General features: G+C 34.5%; 1 protein-coding gene and 1 pseudogene across 1 annotated transcript in view; one reads left to right on the top strand and one right to left on the bottom strand.

Annotated features, from left to right (window-relative positions):
- Positions 1–26,627, top strand: part of EYS (eyes shut homolog) — a 1,652,140-nt gene that overhangs the window by 1,379,538 nt on the left and 245,975 nt on the right. The window contains 1 exon segment of the mRNA XM_032864581.1: positions 5,927–6,076. Within this exon segment, the coding sequence (XP_032720472.1) occupies positions 5,927–6,076 (150 nt within the window).
- The window catches only part of LOC116871751, a 45,419-nt pseudogene continuing 36,580 nt past the window's right edge, over positions 17,789–26,627 (bottom strand).

Consider the following 26,627-nt stretch of genomic DNA (forward strand, 5'->3'; position numbering starts at 1 on the left):
ATTTCAGGAGAGGCAGAAGAGGTAAAGCTGCATTGCCCTCTGCCAGGCTAATTTGGCATATTGGACTAATTTGGCATATTGTATAGCTGAAGTCCTCAGAAGTGTGATAAAAACCTAGATGGGTTGAGTGAGTCCTAAAAATGGACATTTAGGTGGATCTCAAAAGAGTGATTTTCAACCACCTTAATTATGCCCTTTGCTACTTGTACTTTGTTATTAAATCTTTAATGCGGTGGTTTTGTCCAATTTGTTTTCTTCTGCAATATTGATTTAATCTATTTTTTATTACATTTCACTTTGTGTTTCTTTTACTGAATTTATATTCTTAATAAGTTCTAGAGCATACAAAACTCATAGGATAACGATTATTTCTTAGATTTTGATCTAAGATTTTGATCTCCTTTCTGGTTTTCAGTTGTATTTTGAATCCTTTCCTGACTTCCTTCCCAAACTTGTCATCCATAAATGTGGAACATCTCTGTCCAGTCCAAAACTGCTGTGTTGCTTAACACCAGGGAACCCCCTTTACATTGTGTTCTATGTAGTTTTTTCTCCTTGAAGTTGATTCTGGTTTTATTTTATTTTATTTTTTAAGATTTTATTTATTTATTTGACAGACAGAGATCACAAGTAGGCAGAGAGGCAGGCAGAGAGAGAGAGGAGAAAGCAGGCTCGCCAAGGAGCGGAGAGCCCGATGTGGGGCTCAATCCCAGGACCCTGGGATCATGACCTGAGCCGAAGGCAGAGGCTTTAATCCACTGAGCCACCCAGGTGCCCTGATTCTGGTTTTATTTGCTATAACTCATTTCTCCTAATATGCCTCATGATTTCAAAAACTAAAATTATCCTATTTCCCTTAATTAAAGGATAATTTTCAAGAAGATATATAAATGCCAAAATTTTATTTAACATATTAATTAGTGAGGGAACTGGTAAGATACTACAACCAATTCAAAGGAGAAGTCAAGGAAGAGAGACATATGTTTATAAGATTAAGGAATTTTGAAGCAGATTTCCAAATAGACGGGAAGCAAGTCTAGCTGCAGGGTAATAATCAATTGCATTTCATCAGATACAGTTAGTATGCATTGCTATAGATAAGAATAATTTGAATTCTTATTAGTTTTCACCAACGTACAGAGTTGCAAAATAGCTCAAAGATAAAGGTGAAGAGAACCTCAATGGGTAAGCTAGATTTTTTTTTCCTATTTCAGATTCTTTCACAATTTCTCCTAATAATTCACAATTATTCACAATCTCCTAATAATTTCACAATTTTCTCCTAATAATCCAAATTTCTTTGAACCATTCTTCCAAACCCAAGTGTTGCTTTTAGAGCCTGAGTTATGGGGGGGGGGAGAAGTAACTTAGGTTTCCTGACTTTTTTACTGAGATGTTAAAGAAACCTTTATCTGTGGTTCAGAGATACCTATAGTTTCACTCTGGTTTCTTTCTTTCTTTCTTTCTTTCTTTCTTTCTTTCTTTCATTCTTTTTCAAATTGATGTGAGCTCTACTATGGAATATTTCAAGTTTATCTAGATGCCTGAGTTATCTCCAAGACCCTTTCAGGTGTCCATAACATCAACATTTTTTTCAAAATTTTTTTTGCCTTTTTATTTTATTTTATTTTTCAGTGTTCCCAAATTCATTGCTTATGCACCACACCCAGTGCTCTATACAATATGTGCCCTCCTTAATACCCACCACCAGGCTCACCCAACCCCCTCCAAAACCCTCAGTCTCTTTCTCAGAGTCCATAGTTTCTCATGGTTTGTCTCCCTTTCCAATTTCCCCCAACTCACTTCTCTTCTCCATCAAAGTTATTTTTGTAATAAAACTAAGACATGTGCCAGACTTGTGCCTTTTTCAAAACTGTTGATTGACATTGCACTCCAAATACAAAAGTCACAGGAGATAAAATTTCTGGCACCTAGTGTCATGGTAGGAGCCCCAATTATACTCTGTCATTTTATTCTACTCAAAGTAAAAATGAACACACACGTAAAATGTCCTAATTCTGCAGTAAAATGAATTAATTTTTAAAATTCTCAATCCTTGTCTATGTAACTTTGTAAAGTGCTGTGCATAAAAGGGAAGGTATACCTAAAGCAAGTTGGCTGCATGCCAATATAGAATAGCTGCCTTGAGGAAAAGTGCTTGTGCAATTTTCTTAAGTTGCTAGTTAAAGTAGCCATTGTGAAACATGACTTGAAAAATGACTAAAAGATAATCTGTAGTTATTCAGACTTGAGTATTTTGCAGCCATTTTCTCAAAAACTAACAAAGTAAGCCTATCATTTTGAGGAAAGCAGCTGACCGTCTTTGATTCCTAATCATTCCGGATGATAAAAGTCAAGCTTTCTAGTAAAAATTAGAATATGGGAAAACTTAGATTCTTCACAGTGAACTTCATAGCTTCACAATACTTTCTGATGAGTTCAATTGTAATAGTAATTCATGTGATTTTTTTATTTTTTATTTTTTTATATTTTTTTTTGAAAGCTCTCCATAACCCAGTGAATCCACTTTTTTCAAATAACCAATAAAAGGTGTTACAAAATCATGCAAGGGTGCAATATTAATTTAAAATATAAGAAAGACCAATGGAATTTTAATGTAAGTTTTAATGTAACAGGATGTAAAGACTATTACTATAGTTCCAGATTCCATGTTTCAGTTATACTTTAAGGAACTACCACTTGTCCAATCTTTGTATGTGTAAAAATCATTACCTTTTTCTAGTCACATTCTCTGTGACACCAGAGTTCATGTACTTCAACCAAATCAACAGTTCACAATAGATTAAATATAGAAGAAGATATGAGAATCTAATAACTTTTATTAAGCTTAAGTTGAAGATTATTGTAAAAGTATAGAATAATCCTCCTCTATTTTATTTTTGTTTTAGAAAGTATAATTACTTTTCACAAACTATGTTATGCAGGTTAATATGTAAGGGATTTTACTACTGCTATTTTCAAATAAGCTAACCAATAAATAATTGAACAATTTCTGTTTTAAATATTATTTTTCAGTTTTAAATTCTAATCCAATACTAAAAGAGGCAAACCACAGTGCCTGGGTGGCTCAGTTGGTTAAGTGTCATCTGACTCGTGATTTCAGTTCATGTCTTGATCTCACAGTTGTGAGATGGAGCCCTGCATAAGCCTATGCACTGGGCGTGAAGCCTCCTTAATATTCTCTCTCTCCCTCTGCCCCTCTCCCACTGCTTGCTCCCTAAATAAAGAAAGAAAGAAAGTTGCAAACCATGTTAACAAAAGCTCTTTGGGGTTACTCAATAGATTTTAAATTTATTAAAGAGTTCTTAGATTAAAATACATAAACAATATGATTTTGCTTTAAGGAAAAATTCCCTCTCTATATATCTGTCCATTTATCAACCTTTATATCTATAGTGGTATTCACCAAGTCCTAATGCTGGCCAAATTTTTTTTTGTCTTTTTTTAAGAAAGTGGGCCAGTGGAGGACAGGGATACCAAGGAAGAGGGAGAGAGAATCTTAAGCAGGCTCTAGGCCCAGCATGGAACCCCATGCAGGGCTCAATCTCATGACTCTGAGATCATGACCCAAAGCCTAAATCAAGAGTCAGTGGCTTGACTGAGCCACCCAGGTGTTCCTAATGATGACCATTTTCAAGGGTTGTAATTTCAGTTTGGTTTAGTATACTTTTAAAGTTTTTTTTTAATTATTAAAATAAAATTTGTCTAAAATACATATACTCACAAGCATAAACAAAAGAAAAAAGTAGGTAATATATACTCAAAAATATTAAAAATATATATTTCACAAATATCTGAGAATTCAGTAAATACATAACAAGAATTATTTGCTTTGATAATTTTGGATCAATTGGAAACTAAGAGAGGAAAAAATGAAAATTTACCGCCGATTAATTCTTGACCCAACCAGATAATCCAGGGTAATCTCATCTCAAAATCTTTAATCACACCTACAAAGTGTCTTTTGCCAAATAAGATTAACATTCACAGGTTCCAACAATTAGGACATGACTATCTTTGCTGGCTATTATCCAACCTACCACAAGCTACTGCTTCATATTATGTACAAAAATCAATTCTAGATACCATACAGATGTTAAAACGAAGCTTACAAAAGATAATATAAGAAAATAGTTTTATGATTTTAAAGAATGCAAAGATATCCTAAAGGTTACATAAAAGTCACTAATTACAACCATGAAGAAACAATAAAAATACTATGCTAAAATTAAGACCATATGCTCAACAAAACTCAAACTTAAGCAATTGGCAAGACAGTCCTCAGAACTGGAGTATCTTCAGTAAACATGGTTAACAAAGAGCTTATATGCTAAACACACACATATATGAATATAGATCTAAATATTAAATATATACATAGATAGAACTCTAATCAGTCAAGAGAAAGCAAACAACCAAATAGAAATGTAAGAAATACAAACAGATTTCACAAAAGAAGATATCAAAATAGCCACTAAACATGACAATATGCTCAACTTCCCTATTATGAGGAAAAATAAAAATTGAAGCTACAACAAAATAAACACAGAGTAGTTAAAATCTGCAAGGCAACCATAACAAGGGTGGTGAGACTGGATTATCTGGAACTCTTACTGCTGGTAAGGAATTAAATCAAAATTATTTTGGAAAACTGGAAGTAGCTATTAATCATTCAACAATTCAGCTTTTGTTTATATACACAACAGAAATGCATATGCTTCGCTCAGCACAAAAGGCACATACAAGATTATCATTAGCAACATTATTCATAATAACCAAAAACTGGGATGGGAGGAGGATGTTCATCTATGGAAGAAAGAATAATTGGATTGTAAATATTCGATAGAATATTATAAAGCAATAAAAATGAATGAATTTTAGCATAGGTGCTATCTCTCAAACATAACACTGAGCAAAAGTAGGCACAACAGAATATATACAGTCAGTATGCAGTATGATCCCAATAATACAAAATTTTAGATTGGGCAAAATTTATCCTACCTGTTAAGCATCAGGATGGTGATTACTTTTGGAGGAGGAAAGAACAGAGTGAGTGATAAGACTTTTGACAATACAGATAACGTTCTTTTGAGATAATGTTCTTCTGATCTATATGTTCAATATTTGTGTGATTTTTATGTGAGTTATACTTCAATTAAAAATGTTAAAAACTATGTGCTTACAAGACATATGCCTAAAGTTTGTTATTAAATGAATAGAAAGGTAAATAAAGCTACTTAGCACTTTATTTCATTTTAAAAAATAAAGCTAGGGCTATATAAATACTCATATGTGTACAGATATATGGTGGAAAAGAACACCTCAAGGTGGGAAAAGAATCAGCTGGAGGAAGGGAAGTGTTTTTTCTTTATATATTTCTTTATCATTTAAATCTTTGTGAAATACACATTAAATTTAAAATACAGATGATTAACAATAATAATAAACCAAATTATGTAATACTCAACAGGTGCCAGACACTTTTCATTTATTATTTAATTATCATAGTAGTTCTAGTAATTACTTGCCCTCCTCATCCCTTTATAATGTATGAGGAAGTTGAGGCTCAGAATAATAGCATCTTGCTATTAAGAAACAGAGTCAGAAAGTTAATCTCATGTGAAGTCAGTGCTGTTAATTCCTGTGGAAAATAATTCTAATATATTATTATTATATCGTATATATTGTATACAATATATCATAGATATTGTATATAATATATCATATATATTGTATATAATTCTAATATAGTATTATTATATTGAATAATTTAATAACACTCCTACCATCTTACCAAATCATTACTCCTTAAGGGCAAAGATTGTGTTTGTTGAAAGAATAATTATTATTGAATAAAATATAAACCTAATCACTAATTTAATGTAATGTTTGTTTTTAAAGGTAGTGAGAAGAATATTGGGCAACACTTTCTTCATTTATTTCTCGTGGAAGGAAGGCCCACAGTTAAATATGGATGTGGAAGTTCTCAAAATATCTTGACTCTTTCTGCTAGTTATAGAATTAACACAAATGTCTTCATCCCTATCACAGTACGGTAAGTCCTCCACAGTAATTCTTTGAATTATAGTGCTGAGCCTTATTTTTTAAGTGTTATTTGTATGTATAATATCTACCACATATGAAAAGAAAGACAAAAAAACTTTCCATCTGAAAGTTGTTTTGCCAATCAATTTTTTTTTATTAACATGTAATGTATTATTAGCCCCAGGGGTACAGGTCTGTGAATTGCCAGGTTTACACTTCACAGCACTCACCATAGCACATACCTTCCCCAATGTCCATAACCCAACCACCCTCTCCCTACCCCCGTCCCCCCAGCAATCCTGTTTGTTTTGTGAGATTAAGAGTCTCTTATGGTTTGTCTCCCTCCCGATCCCATCTTGCTTCATTTATTCCTTTCCTACACCCCAAACTCCCCACATTGCCACTCAACTTCCTCATATCAGGGAGATCATATGATAATTGTCTTTCTCTGTTGCCAACCAATTTTTTTCAGTTTGATGGAGTATTAACTCCATCAAGTTAAATTAAGGTATAATTTGATACTGCCCAATGCCAATCAAATTATATACAAAATGAATTGATTTCTTTGAAAATATCAAGGAGCAAATACATAGGTTGAAGAGTTATGTGGTTCAGTTGAAATTAAGATCTAGTTCAGGGTGCCTGGGTAGTGCAGTCGCTTAATTGTGGAACTCTTGATTTTGGCTCTGGTCATGATCTCAGGGTGGTGAGATAGAGCTCTAGATTGTGAGACAGAGCCCAGCATGGGGCTCCAAGCTTAGCAGGGAATCTGCTTAAGATTCTCTCTCTCCTCTCTCTGCCCCTCCCCGCCTCTCTCCTCATTTTGGAGGAAGGTAGGAAGGAAGAAGGGGGAGAAGGAGGAAAGGAAGGAAGGAAAAGAAATTAAGATCAAGTTCATTTATTTAACAAAATATCTTCTGAGTGAAAATAGCTGCTCAGAATGGGGGATAAGGGTAGTAGCCATTGACTCTGCACAGAAAAAAAAAGAATCCGGTAGAGGAAAAATGAATATTAATTGGAAATTTCTTCCCAGGGCATATAAACTTTTAGAAGGCAGTCTTGAATTTAATTCATACTTCAGAATTAGGACGTCTCAGAAGAGAGAAATGGCTAAATATGAGGGTCACATCCCAAGGGCATTACTGAACAAAATTTACATGTAGCAGCCAAGAATTTAAAATTCTTCATCAGTACAGCAATCTAGTGATAATGTTCTCTAAAGTTACTCTGTGTCAGTTAAAAATAACATTTTGTGTCTGAGTTTATACATTAGATGACAATTGTATACTTTAGTTTGATTAGCAGCAATCATGGCTAACCTGTGAAGGTTATATAAATCAAATAAGCTTTCCCAGGGTCTGTATCAATCTGCAAATAAAATCAAGGAAATTGACACCAATCTGAAAATGGAAACTCCTTCCAGGCAGGGACAGTATCTTACTCATTTTTAATGCAGTTTGTAGGGCATCTGACAGAAAGATGCTCAGTAAATGTTTGAACGAATGAAGAAATGAGAGTATCTGGGCTGGGCAGTTCAGTTGGTTATGGCAAGAAGGCAACGAAATTACCCTAAGGCAATGAAACTATTATTATATAAATTAGGCAAGCCCTTTTAGAACAGAGAGTTGTGTACAGCCAAAGCAAATTTTCAGAGCCACGGACTTAACTCTTACTTTAATCATCTGTCTTACAAAGGGTGCAGTTGGTCACAAAAAAAGAGCCAGATGAGAAGGTGAATAACTTAGAAACCAATTTAAAAGCCATTTTGACTGATAACACCATCATTTTATACAATGTAATCATTTCATGCACATTTGATCACATATGAAGTAATTTCTGTTTTGATCAAACTTTCTTAAAGGGATGATTTCATTCTTTGCCTTTAAGTAATGAATACCTAGGTAGGCTGTCTTCAAACCATGCAGAGCCTTAGGCAGACTGAGGTTGAAACCATCCTTCAAAAAAATACTGACATGTCTAGTAAAACTAAAAACTGAGGGCTTTCCAAATCTTTCAATTAAGTTTATTCAGAATTTAAAAAGCAAGAAAGAGATATCTCTACTGACACAAAAATGCAAATCTGCTTTGTCTTATAAGGAGCATCCCACAAGACCTTAAGGTGACAATAAGTTACATTAAAGACTGACCTAGGACAGTATTATATTATATATTATATAAATCATTTAAATTTATGTAATAAATATGAATAACAAGTATATATTAGGTAACTCTTCAATAAGTTTTACTGTTAAAGTATAAAAAGAAGTAAGGTCATAACTAGAGGTGAGAAGTCAAGAGGTGGATAGATAAGAGACTTGAGCATGTTTAATTATGGATTGGACTTACTAGTTGAGTGGAAGGTGTTAGCACATAGAAAAATAATGAATAATTGAAAATGTAAAGTCCCCTAGAAATTTATAGTGATGAGATACAATCCACATGAGAGAAGATTCCTGCCAGAGGGGAGGGAAAATGGAAAAGACACACACATTGAGACTTCTGATTTCTGTTTTTTTGTATGTCCCTCGATCTGTGACTGTCTTTTGCTTGATCCCAATCAGTTTCTATCTGCTTGATCCCCATCTATCCCCTCTCAGTTGTTTACATCACCCTCTCTCTTCATCTTTCCTGCTCCACTCCTACTTCTCCGTTCTTAACTGGGCACAAGTTAGAATTAAAAGGGTCTTTTGGTACAGCTCTTTCTAGCTATCCTAATTCTCTCTAATGGGACACCTGTTATTGCAAACTCAGAACAAATTGGTCCCTAAAATGTATGTGAATTAAGGTCCTTTTTAATTATATGAATGTTGTTGGAATTTCTTCTATATTTAAGGGTCCCTGAGAACAAAATGCCATAGCATGATGGATAAGGACTTATTTTCAAAAGTTAGTAGAATTGAGCTCTAAGGTAAATATATAAAAGATGACTTTGATTTTTATTTTGTTTTTAGCCACTGAGAATAAACATGAGAGTATTTCCTCCTACTAAATTTGCATTGTACCTGCAGATAGATGGCAGAAGTAGAACGAACTTGAATAAACCACCTGTAGTGATACAGGTCAATTCAGTATCAAGATAGAAGTTCTTCTTAAATGAAATGGAGCAGAGATCACAGCTCTACAGATAGATTGTAATTCATACTCATGCACAGTTTGTCTTTCATTTCAACAAATTTTGAAAGGGATCACATAGAGAGAGTCTTAGTTTTCACAAGGGTTATTCTCCTTTGGGGAAGTTCAGAAAAATTGTCTTACCATATATATATACTTTTTAAAGTTTCTGAAGTTTAAATTTTTCTGCCACCTTTTGTGTCTCTCCTATATAAAAGCTGACTCTTTATTCAGCATTTTGTTCTGTAAAGAAGTCCTGTGTCATTTCCTCTAGGTAACGTACTGTGTTATTACCTGCATGTTTTAAATCCACACAGCCTATTCTACCTTCCTTCCTTATCTACCTACCAGCCTGTTCTTCCTTCTACCTTAGGTTTCTCAAAGACTTATCCAGAGGTGTAGCATTATCCATGTATATCTAAGACACATTCCAGTATCTAGTGATTCATAGTTAACAAACTCTTAAGGTAGCCAATGCCAAATGAATTTTGACCAAGAATTGGGTGAGAACTACACATCCCAATCAACAACTTTTGAGTAACTGATTAGTGTAAAGGAATGCATGCATGGTTTAAGATCAGTTGAACAGAGGCTGTTCAAGTTTCTAATAGTTGGGCAGTAAGAACCTTAGAACTTGCTCAAACTCAAACATCAGATAAAACCATTGCAAGCACTTTTGACATAACAACTTGTGCGATATTTGGTCCAGTAAACAAAATAAACTGATAAAAACTGCTGCTGAGTTTTGTCAGTGGACTGATTTTGACCTCCTGTTTGATCTTACTAATTTCTCTGAGATAAAAAACCTCATATAGGTAGAGGTATATGTATCTGTGTGTGTTTTTGTGCTAATGTGAGTACCTATCTGTGCAAACTACTCTTTATTTTTTAATTAACACATTTCCCACCACTGTTTGATTAAGAAAATAGAAAATAAATTTATATAATGCAAAGCTAACATTAAAAACATTAAACTTAAAGAATGGGAAATAAAAAGAATTCTGAGTAGGATTGCTTTTGACTATAACAAATGAAGAGATTTAATGGTGAGTAATTTATGAAAAATAAGAAAGGAACAAATGACCACTTCTTATAATACCTACATGTATTGCCAAAGGCCTTTCAGACAACTCTGCTCAAAATTGACTTACAGCACATTGCCATTTTCCCCATGTAAATTCTGTGTATTACAACTTGTCACCCAGCTGGTATTCACCTATAACTCCATATAGAGAATGATCAGAAGACTACCCAAGTTTATAAAGAAGAAGAATACCCATAATGTATTATAAGCTCTAATTTTGGGAGTAACTCAAAATGTCTCTTATATCTCGATTTTCTAAAATGTGAAAGTTTTTCACACATTCTTGATATTTAATATTATATAATCTATGGATTGCATGCCTTTAGTCTTAGTGCCCAGAAACTCTGTAATAGCAAGAACCTTACTTCTTAAAACAGATGGTGACTTTTGAACTGTGCTAAATCTATAAGATATTAGATTTATTCATAAAACGTTGCCATGTCAATATGGAAAGTTTGGCAAGCTTTTCATCTTAAAAAGGTCAAACTTCATCACTTCAATATTAATTTCTGTATCTTTTCCACCAACACTTCCATCTGGTATTTCTTAGAGGAAATGTAGGAAAACTGTAGCCAAATATGGGAAATATAGCATAATACTTTATAATTACATTGACTTGTACCTAAATACATATATCGAAACATTGCTCCTTTATCCATATGTTACACACTAATCATACATAACATGTCCAATACTAGCTGGACAGCAAATTATGATATAATTTATTCATATATTGAATAGGGACTAGCCACTATAAAAACAAAATTTCTTTCATTAAATAAATTTAGTTTAAGAAAATCTTTCAGAAGTCTGTGGGTCTAAGAGTTGGTAATTTTAGTATTATTTAGGATTATTGGATAGAGTCTTCTGCTAGCATGTATGGTTGTGTCTAAAATTTGCATAAATCTTGAGAAACGAGAAGTGTCAGTTTGGTGTTCAGTGAGGCAGAAATAGAATAGAGCTCTCTAAATAAAGACATCATAATCTGAATGTGAAGCTGAGTCTATACAATATGTTCACTGGATAATATGTCAGTTATGGACTCAACCAATCAGTGGTATAAAAAAAAATTCCAAATGATTGACTATATAATCACATGCGTGCTCCTCACATGTGCAGTTCAGTTCAAATTGTCCAAATGAAATGTCTGTTAATAAAGATACAAAAGTGAAGATTCAGGTCTATAACTCCTCATCTTCTGGTGTGCTGAGATGCCAAGACAGCCAGAGAACTGATTGACCATCAAGGGCTCAGAGCAACCACAAAGATTCTACTGAAGAGAAAGGAATATAGCAGTTGACAAGTACATCTGTAACATGAAAAATAAACTGGATGGTGAAGAAAGATTAGAAATTTATCAGAGGGACAGCAGTTGGAAGAGGATAAGCAATGACATCGTGGCATTGAATAACATCATGGTTCATGTGGAAAATTGTATAGAGATTGGGTACAATGAGAACATAAAGTTTGAGGTGAAACAATATTTAGCTCTTCAGCAGAACATCAAATGTTGTGATTTCTAATACAGAGATTCACAATAAACTAAAACAAAAGCCAAGAAATTCTTCTGAGAATTAGGAATGTATGCTGAAGAAAGCTTCATATTTTCTTCATCCTTTTTTATTAATGGTAGATTTCTACAACTGTCAAGACTATTGAGAAAGTTGGAACTATTCTTGTATGGTGGCAGAGTACACAGAAAAAGGAACTTCAATCCCTAAAAGGCTTTTCTCTCTGTAATTCTAAAATGCATGTAACTATCATCTTTATGACAAGATTATATAAGAAATTAATAGAAAGCAAATGAAGACTTAGGGGCAAACTGAATATATAGGAATTAGGTCAGAAAAACAATAATTGATAAAGTCAGAGAACATTCTGCCACACAGGGCAGTTAAAGGGATTTAACTTGTTTAAAAAATGAAACTCATGAGAAAATGTCAAGGGATTATTTTTTTATTAAGTAAATATGTGGTTAATTGACAAAACAGATTTAAATCCCATGTTTTTTCCAACCTGAAAGTTCTTCAAGTCTTATTCTTAGTGGTAGGCTTCAAAACTTGACAACATATTTGTTTTAATTAACTTCTTTAGAACAATTCTTACAGAATGGACTCAAAATATAGATAATCTTACTTATTTTTAAAAATGGCTAGTCACCTAACTTTCTAAATTAAGCTAAAAGAAGGTATGTAAGCTTCTTCCTCAACAAATTCACCTTGACTTCATCAACATACTGAATAAAAAGAAGATATATAGTAAGATAAATTATTTTACAATTTAACATCTGTGAACTCTGTTCTACCTAACACAGGTTCATTTAAGAATAGTTTAAGACTTTTCAAAAGATATACTAAATGTTTAAAATTGGAAGCTAATTTCATAGAGAGATACTGGTACTAAGCCAAAGTGTTTGAACTCAATAAATATAGAAGAAAGGCTTTTAATATTTCTTCAGATAATTCATTCTAATGCCACCACAAGAGACAGTAAATTCTTGTTTTATAGTATTTGATACAGCATTCTTTCCTGGTCCCTCCTTCTTCTCAACTTGGAAACAGTTGGCTTAATTCTAATTTATAGTAATATTTGAACCCCAATCCTGCCTTCAAGAGCAATGTTACAAAGATAAAAAGGAGATTCCAGGAAAAAGCCCTGTAGAAAATACCATAAAAATTTACATAGGAGCTTACTATACACCTCAGTAAAGCTCCCATCATTTGGGGGACAGAAATTTCCAGTCCTATGTGATGGACTCGGATGAACTCAACCATGCCCTGAGAATCTCTTCTCACCTCCCAAATGAATAAAATAGCAAAGAAGCATTCTCCTGCTTGCATCATACTAGCAATGACACTCATTTCTGCACCCGGGTGCAGTAGTAGAGACTGTTCCAAAAGAAAATTCTAGCTCCTCTTGTATATAAGCCTCAGAGAAAATGATGGAAACACAATTCCAGCTTAGCAGTCTTTGTGAAGAATTCATAGAACAAAAGAAAGTAAAGATTTAGATTGTTTGCACAGAAATCACCAATGAGCAGGGCACCTGGGTGGCTCACTCACTTAAGCAGCCGAATTTTGATTTTGGCTCATGATCTCAGGGTCCTGGGATCAAGCCCTGTGTTGGGCAGCATGCTCTGGGGAGTCTGCTTGAAGATACTATACCGCCCTCTCCCTCTATCCCTGCCTCCCTAAAATAAATAAATCTTTTCAACATTTTTTTTAAAATTACCAATGAACAAGGCTGATCCTTAGGCACACATGTGCAAGCAGTCCTGAGGATTTCTAAAAATATTTGGAGATGGAGATTCTACAATGGACTATCATCTCTGCAAGAATGTCTCAGTCACTGAGACTTAATAACTAGTGTTTTAGATCAGGTTCTTTGGAAAAAGACAGTAGAGATTTGCATGCAGGAAGCTTATTAGGGAGTGCTCTTGGGAATAACTTCCGTAAGTCAGTGAGAGAAGCAGCACTGAGAAGACATGGTAGTTGAATTACAGAGCAGCTGTAACAGAGGTTTTACCTGACCGTAGGGGAAGCTCTGGAGTAGGGATTTTCAGTTTCCTGAATTGAGTCAAGGGGACCTGGACCTTTGTCCCATGGCCAGGATATGACATATCATAGCATCCACTACAGCTGGTGAGACTCATGGCTACATCATCACTTAATGGCTGATGAAGTCCAAGACTCTTCAGATTGACTTAACACATAAGCAAACTAATGTTTTTAGATAAACTGAACACATATCACAACACCCATTTAACTCCCACCGAACTAACTAGAGGGCTGATTTCCCCCATGTTAATGACATGGTTCTATTCAATCTTGTCAGGAGTTACCTAAAGAAGCAGTGACTCTTAGGAAGAGCAGCTCAATACTAATCACATCAAAACCCCAAATGCCAATAGTGTAGATGTGTGTCAGCATGGGCATAGATAGACACAAATAATGCTATTCTGTAACTTATCATTAAACCATAGACCACTGTCCAGTTGGTTTAGGGCAAAAGGGTAGATCTTTATATGCTCATTATGATTCAGAATGAAAGCATAGGACACCTAAAGGGTACCTGGAAACAGGGAAGTGAGGAAGCAAAGCATTCTCTGTATAACTACAAAGGAGTCTTTACCTGTCTGAGCCTTTATTTGAAACCTAAAGATAATCACACCTTTTTTTTTTTGCTATACAGGCTCCTATGAGTGTCATCTATATGAAAGTTCTTTGGAAAGCATAAAGTGTCCCTCAAATGAATAGTATTATTATTATAGTTTATCATCCATATAAGTCCATTTCTTCTGTTGCTGCCCTAGGACCAGAAAAATTGCTCACTGCTTTTTTATTTTATAGCATCTCATTAAAAACACCTCATAAAAATTTTAATGAAGTTTTCTGCAGATATTTCTCTTTCCAATTAAGTAAACTTACTTCCTCATGGTATTGTTCTCTAAGCATTCAATTATTTTAGGCACTATTTTCTGGATGTCCTCCAAAGTTTTCCATAGCCCTATCAGTTGAATTTTATGTGCTGACTTTTTTTTTTAATGGACAGAAAGAGCAAAGACATCACATATATTTCTTCTCCTTGTGAAATTTTCCTCTAGATTATTATTAGCAGCATGTTTTCTAATCTATAAGGTCTCAAATATCATATGTATCAGTTTACATTTATTAAATTTCCATCATGGATATTGTTCAAAAAATATTATTTGAGGGAGATACAATATGTTTAATGAAAATAAAAATCTTCATTGTTTCACCTCTTCCAACATTTCTTCTTTACATTCATGGTTTATACACTGTCCATTTGTCTGTTACTTGGAAAGATGCCAAACAAAGACTGTTTACAGAGCTATATGATCACACAGCATATATTCCAGTATGTCTTAACATCTGTTAAAGAAGTTTTGGGGACATGAAATATGTATTTTGTGTGAAGTTGCAGATGTTCCCAGTGGCTTATTCTGAAAATCACTGCCCTTCCAGTGTTAATTGGGCAGTGAGGTGATTAATCTACCACCCTTTGGTGAAAATGCTTTTGAAATTCCTTGCTTATTAAGCTCATCCTTTTGTAGTTTCATAGATGGGAAAGTGATAAGCTTGGACCAGGAGCTGGCTGTGTTTGGTATATTGTATAAGAAGCAAATGAATAGGATGAAGAAGTAAGCACAAAAATGTCTGTACTACAAAACGCAGATTTGTTATCATGTCAGCAGAAGAGAAGTCTATCCAGAAAATTGTGAGATAGACAAAACTTACCAGATACAAACAAGATTGTATTTACAAAGACATACTGGATACTTCGCCTGCATAATAATCTCAGTCTAGTTCATTTATTCACACTCATTAACAGCTATATAATTATAGTATTTATTCTACACCTACACAACAGGCACTATATAAATACTTTTATACACAATCTCATTAAATTTCACAATATCTTTAAGAGGTAGTTACTCGTCTAATACTTATTTAAGAGGTGAGTAAACGGGGGCTTAAAGTGATTAACTAATTTATTTAAGGTCATGTAACTCGTAACTGAAGCAGGATTCCCACCTAGACAGTTTTATTCTAGATCTCTTATATTTAACCACTATACTACACTGCTCATTGTTGCTCAGATTTTCCTGCCTAAATTAATACTCCTAAAAGGAGATAATCTCAAATCAAAACATCTACAAGGAGTCCCTCCCTCATCATCTGTCTTTCAAGCACAAATTATGTGGCTTATAATCAAGGTCTTCTTCCCTATACATCTTTATCTTACTCTGTTACCCAACATGGACTATCCCATTCTACTAAATCCATGGTCCCAAACATAGTCCTACCTTTTCCTACCACAATTATTTAGCTAATGCTACAGTTTCTCCCCTGAAATGCTCTCTCTATTCATTTCTCCCAACTGTACACTACCCTTCCTGTAAGCCTACTCCTCTAGAAGCTAGCCTAGACTGATCCTCTTCCTTACTCTCAACTCCTAGCATGCTCTTGTGATACACTTTGATATTCCTGTGATACACTCTACTAACCTTTCGGGTAGATGGTTACCTCACCTCCAAAACCAAACAAACATGTAAGGCTTGAGTATGGGTCAAGTAGAAGAAAAACAACCAGATAGACTTCATCGTGGACATTTTACTAATGGAGATCAGTTAAATAGATGAAGGCCATGAAAACTTACCTTCTTAGATTATTTAGGCAGCAGCATTTGGCATAAGCAAATACACAAGTGATGAATGCTCATGTAAGAAATTATAAAATTGATTTAAGCCTAATGAGAACTCCAGAAGTTGTGTTGCAAAATAAAAAGGAGTGAGAGGCACCTGGGTGGCTCAGTGGGTTGAGCCTCTGCCTTCGGCTCAGGTCATGATCTCAGGGTCTTGGGATGGAGCCCCACATCAGGCTCTCTGCTCAGCGGGGAGCCTGCTTCCCCATCTCTCTCTCTGCCTGCCTCTCTGCCTACTTGTGATCTCTGTCTGTCAAATAAATAAACAAAATCTTTAAAAAGAATAAAATAAAAATAAAAAGGAGTGGCATCAGTAGAGGGCCTTCAAGATTAGACAGAGAAGTTATTGATTCTAATTTTTTTCTTTAAAAAATCTTTAAATGATATTAATAATAAAATAACTACCACTAATTAAACTCTTACTACTTTGCACCCACACTTTAAACTTTTCCCTAGATTTAATTATTTATTCCTAATATCCACCCAGTGAGGTACTATCCACCCAGTGAGGTACTCATTCCAAAGAGGACAATAAGGTACACAGAGCCTGAAGGCATTGAAACCACAGTTTGCTCAGAAAGTCTGATTCTAGAGTCTAACTCTAATCATTACCCACTATACCACATATTATATTACAGTCAGTAAATGTAGGGAAAATGTTTCATACATTGCACATTTCATGAAACCCTTAAAGACATCAAAAACTCCCTTTTTTTTTAACAATAAGTTCATTTAAACAACAAGATGCTTGACTTCAAGTAAAAGCTATCTAGGATTCATTTCTTTTAGAGTAATTGATCCCTATTTAAAGGCAGATTGCCCTCGATGTAACAGCTATGTACAAAAAAGTTATAAAATTGTCCTTGGTTTTATAATGATAAATGAAAAGCATTGAAATTCTCAAATTGAAAAAGGCATATAAGGATTTTTATGTTGTTCTATTTTGTTAAACAGTGAGAGCAAAATAACCTACTGGAATATAAAGATAAGAACTGAATGAGTATGCCACTAATGGAGAAGGGGTATTTTCAAAGAACCAGTAGTTTTTTTCCCCATCCCATATCCTTTTGATGTCGATCCAAACATACCATTGGCCATTTAGTTAAAAAAAAAAATGCAGTTTACTTATGCACAGAGTTACTTTATGTACAATTAAGGAGTGAGGAAGGGGAAAATGAAAGAACAGAGAAAACTGTACTGTAGTAGTCAGGATGTGGTGGAAATAAATTGAGGTTTTCTCACTGAGAATGTCTTCTTGGTCTGGAAGAACAGAGTTCTGCAGTAAAGGAACAGGTTCCCTTTTTAGTAGACACCTCCTCTCTGCTGCTGGAACACATCAACTACATCTTCATCCTCCATTTCCAGCTATGCAGGTGTGTCTGTTTCATTGATTGGCTGCCCATCAAATCAGAACCTGATCTCCCTCGTTGACAAACCCTGTCATTCATAATAGGCTTTCATTAGTTTACTAAGTGGCATGTGCCTCTTAATCTTCAACTGTACCACAGAACCATCCTGCCCCTCCTCCTTCAAATTAATATGATCATTGTTCTCAGTGGTGACTCCTTCCTTGGGCTTTTCAAGGCCATGGTGATCGCCTTGACGAGTACCTTCTCAGCTGCCACTTCACAAGAAAAGGTACCAGGTCGAGCACAACACACACCAAAAACTCCCAAACTTTTTAATTCTAAAATATGCCGTATCAAATTAGTGAACGTAACAGTGTTGAAAATGCAACCAATTATTATTAAAAAAATAAAGTCTAAAACTTTATTTTCTTTTTTCAATTTTGCCTTATGCAATTACCATTTTCTCTCAGGGAATTTCACAAAATAAAATTTAGTGAAAATTATGTTTTAATTGTGATGCTATCTTGAAAGAAAAATAGAATCAGTATACCATCTGTCAATTCTAGATATAACAAAAGGGGTAGATAGAATTATTTTTACTTAGCCTACATAGTATGTAAGTATGGTAAAGTTAAAGATGTTTTAAAGACATCTATGAATTATACACTGCTGTAGTTTCTGCAAGTCAACACTTTAATGTATTTGCTATTATGAAGAAGCTATGGCATTCTGTTACTTGAAATTCATTAGGCTGTAATTATTAAGTAGTCTATAAAAAGCTTTTAGAAAAGATACTTTTATTCTTGAAAACTTCTTGGGCCAATTATATTCTATCACAGACACATTTTTTTAGGTCCTGAAAAGAATGAAAGCTCAACACAATTCCCTTCTGTCTCATAAGAGGAGGGATATTATATTAAAATGAGTATATCTAATTAAAAGAATTATACAGATTAATATATGATTTTTCAGATTTTTCTCAAGCAAAAATACTGTAGTCTCTTAGATATGCACTGTCCCTAGAATCACCAGTTTCGTTGAAATGTATTTAAGACATTCAATTCATAGAATAAGATAAAGAAATATGAACTACAATAAATTATTATTTGAGAGAATAGTTGCTTTTAAAATATTACATGGGAATTCAAAAATATGTTGTCACAGTGCTTATTAAGAGTTTTCATTGCTGGATTTATTGCAAATTCAGGAATCAGGAAAGTCATATTTTGATTGTATGGGAAAATTCTAATTGAATCATTGAAAAGATGTCAATTTTATTTCTAAAATTTTACCTTAGTGGTCGAAAATAGTTAATTAAATATCCTTACAAAAAGTATATTTTAATGCTTTCTAAAACATTTAAATGTGAGACCTAAAAGTTGCATTAAAGATAATATAGTTCAACCTCTCATTTTTCTGCCAAAGAAACTCCATGCCAGAGAGGAAGATGTGCTTTCTTGGAGCCACATGACTCAAGGCAATATAGCAAAGTTAAAACTAGAGTCCACATTTGGCACTCTTTCTCCTGCCCCCATCTGTTTGTCTACTTTTATAGGTGACATACTACAACCTTATCTTTCTTCTTTATGTGATCTGTGTTTTACTTCCTATTACGTATAAAGAAAGAGTTACCAGTTGTTTATTCATTATGCCAAGCCCACAGAACACTTCACCCCTTCCTTTGTGAAAGGATCAAGAAGTCCAAACCAAATGACTTCTTTTTTCCAAGCCTGACCTGAAGCACTGCTTTTTATGAGAACAATCATGCTCATTTCTCTGGTCATTATAAGTGAAAATTTGTGATCTTGACTAACAAAGAATTATAGGTCTTAGAGAACCTATGGGCAAGTCTCATGGATTCTTATCCACAACCACCTTGAATCTTGACAATTTAACTAAGTATTACAAAAAAATGGGAACTTACCATCCTAGAAAGCATCTCCTTCCAGGTTTGCAGTCTCTATAGATGTTTGAGATTTATTTATATTAAGTAGATCTATTCTTTCATGCAGTCTCAAATGCATTGGTCCCCTGTGTGCTTTTTAAGAAAAAGAAGGAAGGAAGGATGGAAGGGAGGGAGGAAAGGAAGGGAGAGAATAAATCCATAAATCTATTCCCTTTTCTACTTAATTGTCTTCAACTGTTTCCTTAACCATGGAATCTAAGTTCTATGTGAGCAGGCTATTTTTTAATCACTATTATTCCCCAGAACTTAATTTAGAGCTAGCATATAGTATATATTCAATGGATATTTTTCAGATGAATTAACCAAGTTTACTTATCTTCCCTAATTTTTTTTTTGCTATAAAGTAAATATTCCCATCCCCTAACCCACTCCTCAACTGATAGGATTTGGGAGAGCCTCACCACCCTAATCATTCTCTACACTCTTCATTATACCAGCTACTATATAAGCTCTCACAGACAGTGGAAGTCAGTATTCCCTGTGTAAGTGATCCATATACATTCAAAGAAGAAGGAATTTGCTTTTCTCAATTTTCAGACCATACAGATTATACTTTTGGTCAACTAAATCCTTAGGTCTTTTTCATATAAAGTGCCTGAAATTATTTAAGTTGCTTAGTCACACTGCCAAAGTTTACCACTCTTATAATACAAACATCCTCAGGAGATTTAACACATTAACTGAGGTTCTCAATCATTCACAGCTTGTGGTCAATTTCTTTCATCAGATATAATTTTCTCCCAAACCATAGCTGAGAGCAGCATGCTAAATGAAGGGGAGTTTTCAGAGATGGAGTAGATGATTTTATAACTTGTGGCACTGCCCAGAAAGTTAAGTGTGAGTGCAGCTTCAAATCAAGGGGCCAGGGTAGATAGCAGTATTGGGAAATGGACAAGGAAGAGAGCCAGGGTGAGAGTCAAACACAACAAGACATTTAGAATAATATTGGAACAAATGTTTTTCTCTATTCATGTATTTTCAGTATATATGATTCAGTAAATTTTAATTAGGGGTCTACTATATATCGGGTAGTCTGATAGCTTCTAATTATACAGGAGAAGGAGAAAATTTGGTTTTATCATAGGGTAGAAAGGTAAGAAATAAGTAAGCAAATATATAGTTAGTAATTGTGATGGGTCCCAGTTGAAATAGAGAGCAGAGAGAGTATAATGGGAAGAGTGAGCATTGAGGAGGACGTGTGTTATGATGAGCACAGGATGTTATACACAACTGATGAATCATTGAACACTTCATATAAAACTAATGATGTACTATGTGCTGGCTATTTGAATTTAAATTTTTTTGGAAAGTCCTCAGGAGAGGACTTTCCAAAGAGGGGATGATCAGAGATACATGGACAAGAAGGAGCCTGTCAGTTGAAGAATGAGGGGATGTGTATGGACTTAAATGCACATGATGTGGATACAGATATAGATTCAAATATATCTCAGGTATAGGAAAAAGTCAGGATGAATAATGACTTTATAACATGTTTTAAAAGGTTCTACCAAATCTGAGAAGCACTGTAACTTTCTTTCCCCTAATAAGATGTCAAAAGCTCACCACCTGCACATGTTCAGAAGAACGGCTTCCTTGCGGATCCATCTTCCTCAGCCCAAATTGTCTATTTGAGGTTTGTGCTCTTCTCTAAAGGAGTTGAATTTCCACCCAGCTGGGTACAAAGGACCAGGCTGCCACAAATTGCTGCATGTGAATCCCACTTTTTAGCCTATGCCTATTTTATCACCTCATTTCAATGTATCTTTAGATAAACTGGATTGACCCTCTAATGCCTCTTAAGCACACAGTATAGCCGCACCCATGTAAGTACTTCAGTTAGTAACATGGTGGCCTATCTGATCTCTCAGCCAACGGCCTCTTGAAAGTTTGAACATTCCCCTAGGATATATTTGACAGGTCACAAGTTGGGCTAGTGCAAGCTACATACAGGTATGTCTCTTCTGCAACTCCATGAAACACACTCATTTCTGTATGCCCCTGAGGTTCTAGAGACTATTTATCTGGGCTTCCATACCTTTAATTTCTAATGGATTTAAAAGTGATACTTAAATTCAACCCAGTGTGCATAAATTGATTTTCTGGGATGTGGTCAATACTCTACTGGGTACTATGGAGTATAGAAATGTTGATCACAAAAATCCCATTAAAAATATTCACTTTAGTTAGTGATAGACATGTTAAAGTGCCAAGAGTGAAATGCATCAATTTCTATAACTTGTTTCGCAATGTCTCATAAAAAAAATAAGGTAAAATGATGGGTGGATAGATGGATGGATGCATGGAGGCATGGGTAGGAGGATAGATATCTGATAAAGCAAATACAACAAAACATTTATTGTAGGATCTATGTGGGTATATGATGGTTCACACTGTGAAATTCCTTTAACTTTTTTATGTTTATAACTTTTGATAATGAAATATTAGAGGAAAACAATCACTGTGTACCTAAATCTTACCATGCAAGTAGAAATAAATGCCCACACATGAAATAATTGCTATATTGTGAGGAGCTGATTGTAAAGAGCAATGGAAATTCAGAGAGGAATCAACATGGATTGGCATAAAAGGAAAGAGGACGACTTGAGACTTGAAGGTGTAGGATTTTGAAAGATGAAGTGGAAGATGGAGAGCATTTCAAATGGAGGAAAACAGCATGAGCAAACACGTGGAGGATGGAGCCAAAAGGCAGGTGTTTAAGAAAACAAGACAACTAAATCTGGTAGGAAATAGTCAGCAATAATTTTGGATACACATAGAAAAGCTAGAAAATGGCAGGTCATGATGAGCAGAAAAAGACATGATCCCTTCTCTTAATAATATATGGGCACAATAAGAGGAAATAAAGATCAGATTTACAAACGGAATTTTCAGACAATCTTATAAAAATTTACAAAGAAAGTTACAAGATGAACAGGCACTCAAATGAATGCTACAGTCACTACAGGCAGTCATTACTCAAGTGACAAAATAATTGGACGAAAAACTTGGGACCACCTTTGTCAGCTTGTACTAGGGAAGTCAAGTCTTGTGTCTGTACAGGGCCATTCAAATCCTCCCTTCCCCAAGACAAAAAATTCTACCACATTAGCTTTTCCTGGACAAGCTTGGAATCAGCAGAATCAACCTTGGCAGCAAGGCACTGTTGGTTCTCTCCAGTGCTTGCCAGCCTCCTCACCCAAGCAGACAGCAATGCAAGACCAAATGGAAACAATGGAATATATTAGAAAGGTATGAGGTAGCTCAAGAATTAAAATAAAAGCTCGGAGACCAGTCTCAGAAATCACAGAAACCAAGATATACACCAGGAATTCAGGTCACTGTTTTAGGGTGCAGTATGGAAAAATATCCAACAGTTCTCATAACCACTTAAAATTCAAAATCAAAGGAGAGTGCTTCTGAGGGGACCAGTTTGTGTTGCAGCCTACCCTGTGACCACAGAAGGGTGGTCTCCTCAAAGAGAGTCACACCAAAACAGTATTTAAATAAGACATGAAGTTTCTCCAAGCAAGTGACTTAACCTTCAGAAAAACACATGAAAGGAGAATAATAGTCCCATCCATCTCACAGGATTGTGCAAGAACCAACTGAGATAAAAATAATGAAAGAGGACTCATATATGTGCTTACTATGTGACAAATATTGTACTAAAGATTTCACAAATTTAAGTAATCTAATTTTTATAACTTCTCTTTGAGATTTATGTAATTGAACTTTGCAGTTCATATTTACAAATTTAACTCCAAGTTGATGGGAAATACTCACTCCGTCAGGCATTTTTCTGCCTGGGTTCTGAATGCTCATCAAGTATATATCTTTCAAAATGTATTCACTTGAAAACCTGAGCTTTGTCTTCTCAGTTCTCATTTTTGTAAAGATTCTCCCTCATTTACCCTTTTCCCCACTGCATGCCGATATGATCAGTTTGTGTGTGTGTGTGTGTGTGTGTGTGTGTGTGTAATCTTGGTGTTCCCATGTGTTCTCTCCTTGGCTAAAGACCATCCTTACTAACAATTTCAGATTCCCTACTGAAAGGATAAATTATTACCCCTTCCCCCAAAATTTTACATTACTACAATTTTATCTGTTTTTTGTACCTAATGACATGTATTTATTTTTAAATTTCTGTTTTTCACTTGGAATAACTAATTTTTTATGTTTAGGCAAAGGAAGTCATTAGCAACAGTTAAATATTATATATATATATATATATATATATATTTAATATTGTACATGTAGATATGCAATGTATTTTAGAGAGTTTAAATATAATTGAGAATGTTAGCTCCCTGAAGTTGAATGTTAGCTCCCTGAAGTTGAAAAAACATCTGTACCTGGGGAAATAGATGCCTAATTTAATGCTTGGCTATTTTCAAATATGGAATAAAGAAAACAGCCATCAGGTGAGATGTCCTCAGTGCTGGGGTTAAGGCATCTGGTCAAGTGTCCCATGTTATCATTGACACCCAGCATGGCTTACTGCAAAAAAAAAAGAGGGAGGTGGAATGAGGAATTTTCAGTGACTGGCAAGCTAAGCCTGACCCTTGCCCTACAATCTTCAAAGAGAATAGAAAATGTAATGAGCCACTGAAATCATGACCTCCTGACAGACTGTACCTCATTTCTAAGTGAGAATCTAAGAAGATTCTCCAGAACAATTACAGAAACAATTTTTCAGGCAAAGAAAAATTGTGATGATAAAAAAACATACACCATAATGACAAACACAAATGTCAATATATGACATGCTGGCTTTCTGTTATAGATGAAGTTCGTAAAGAGAAAAGGCAGGGCTTACAATTCACTTGTTCCTTGTTTTAAGGAAGCTTAAGCAGTTTTTTTTAATATAATACTCTCCCAAGAGGGACATTTTTTTCCTCAGGAAAAGGAAAGGAAATAAGTTCACTGTTTTTCTGTTTGCCAAAAAAAAGAGAAAGAGAGAGATTAATATTTAAGCCCTCTTTCAACTCAGAGTCATACTTCACAATTAAATTTAGATGTAGAGGAGGGTAGACACCAACTACCATACATCCTCTTACTTTGTCTCAAGATGATCATGGAGATGGCCATTTTCTCTCTCTGGAGAATCCAAATGAACAGAGGATGTAGATGATAGGTAGATAGATAGGTAGATACATACACACACATACATACATACATAATAGATAAGCATTCTTAAAAGTTCCAAAATATCAAACCACACTTTAAATTTTTCTTCCCCTTTTATGCTTCAACTCTGAAATCTAGCCTTTCAAACTGTCACGGTTTCCTCCTAGGCAGACATGAAAAATTCAAGGTCTGACCTCCAACTTCAGGGAGCTAACATTCTCAATTATATTTAAACTCTCTAAAATACATTGCATATCTACATGTACAATATTAAATATATATATAATATTTAACTGTTGCTAATAACTTCCTTTGCCTAAACACAAAAAATTAGTTATTCCAAGTGAAAAACAGAAATTTAAAAATAAATACATGTCAACAATCCTAAAATACTTGCATTCACCATTTTAAAGTTTTTCTGTGAAAGATTTTATATTGTTAAAAAGTAAATATTGGGCAGAATTTTTATTATCAGATGAAGAGTAGATTACAATAACCTGGCTCTTGGCACTTTTTGCTTCTGTTAAAACTATTTTCAAGTATCTGTGGACAACGGATACTCACACAAAGAAATAATTTCACTGTGCCACCAGTCATTGCTGGGCTAAAAATAATGTTGTTCCTATGAATACCCTATGTATTCACAGAGGGAGGTAGCTGAGTAAGGAAACTCCTCTTCCACGGGATTGATTACAATGAAACATTATTTTTCTGCCAAAGATTATCTCAATTTTCTATATACAATGTTCTACATATAGCTAATTCCTGTGGGACTTAAGAGACTAAATTTAGTCTCAGCCACCTTATTTTACATTTTTCAGGAGTTGCAGCTGTCATTTGGCTTACAGTATCTCCTGTCTGGTATAAATTGTTCACTTCTACCTTTTGCTTTTTTGCTCATCTGGAAACTAAATCAACAAAACAGCTTGGCACAGTAAATCATATGTTGTCACCATGGAGTTCCATCATATTTTTTAAAGTAAAAAGTCATTCAAAATAGTCTAGATCAACCACAACAAAAAAGAAAAGAAGAGAAAAAAAGAAAAGGAAAAGAAAAAGGAAGAGAAATTTTCCCTAAAAGGAACAGAAGGTATGTTAAGTAGTCTAAGAGATATATGGTGAATGTCAAAAGACCAAAGGACCAATACATTTTCATAGCTACATTAAATAACAAATGAAGCTGCAAAGAATTATTCAGCTAAAATTCAAGCTGAGTTGAACAATGCCAGGGTACAGTCACTCACCTTACATGAGTGTTTTACCTTATAAATGAACTTATATTCCACCTAAAGAGTTCCTTGTTCTCTGCCATTTTGATATTAGCTTTCATTGCATTTCTAACCAGAAAGCCTTTGCCTTTAATCATCTTAAGGTAATATTGATGGGAAGAAAGCCAGTAATGAAAGAACTTCAGCATATCTATATGCGAATGAAAAACAGATCAATCAAAATTATTAACCAATGACCAAAGCTCTCTATTAATTAACGGAGATACTTTGAAGCATACTTCCCATTCAGTGTAAGAACTATAATGGAGACATGGAAGGAAGATAGGAAAGGTGTGCCTCACAAAAGCAAGTCATTTTTTTTTTTTTCTGAAAAGACCCGTAAAAGTACTTGGAATCATTTTTAAGAAAATGTAGGAATATGACATTTTTCCAGGGAAGAAATTTTCATAAGCAATACTAACTGAACCTGG

Source organism: Lontra canadensis, unplaced genomic scaffold, assembly GCF_010015895.1.
Source record: "Lontra canadensis isolate GAN:19392208 unplaced genomic scaffold, GSC_riverotter_1.0 scaffold27, whole genome shotgun sequence".
Taxonomy (NCBI): domain Eukaryota; kingdom Metazoa; phylum Chordata; class Mammalia; order Carnivora; family Mustelidae; genus Lontra; species Lontra canadensis.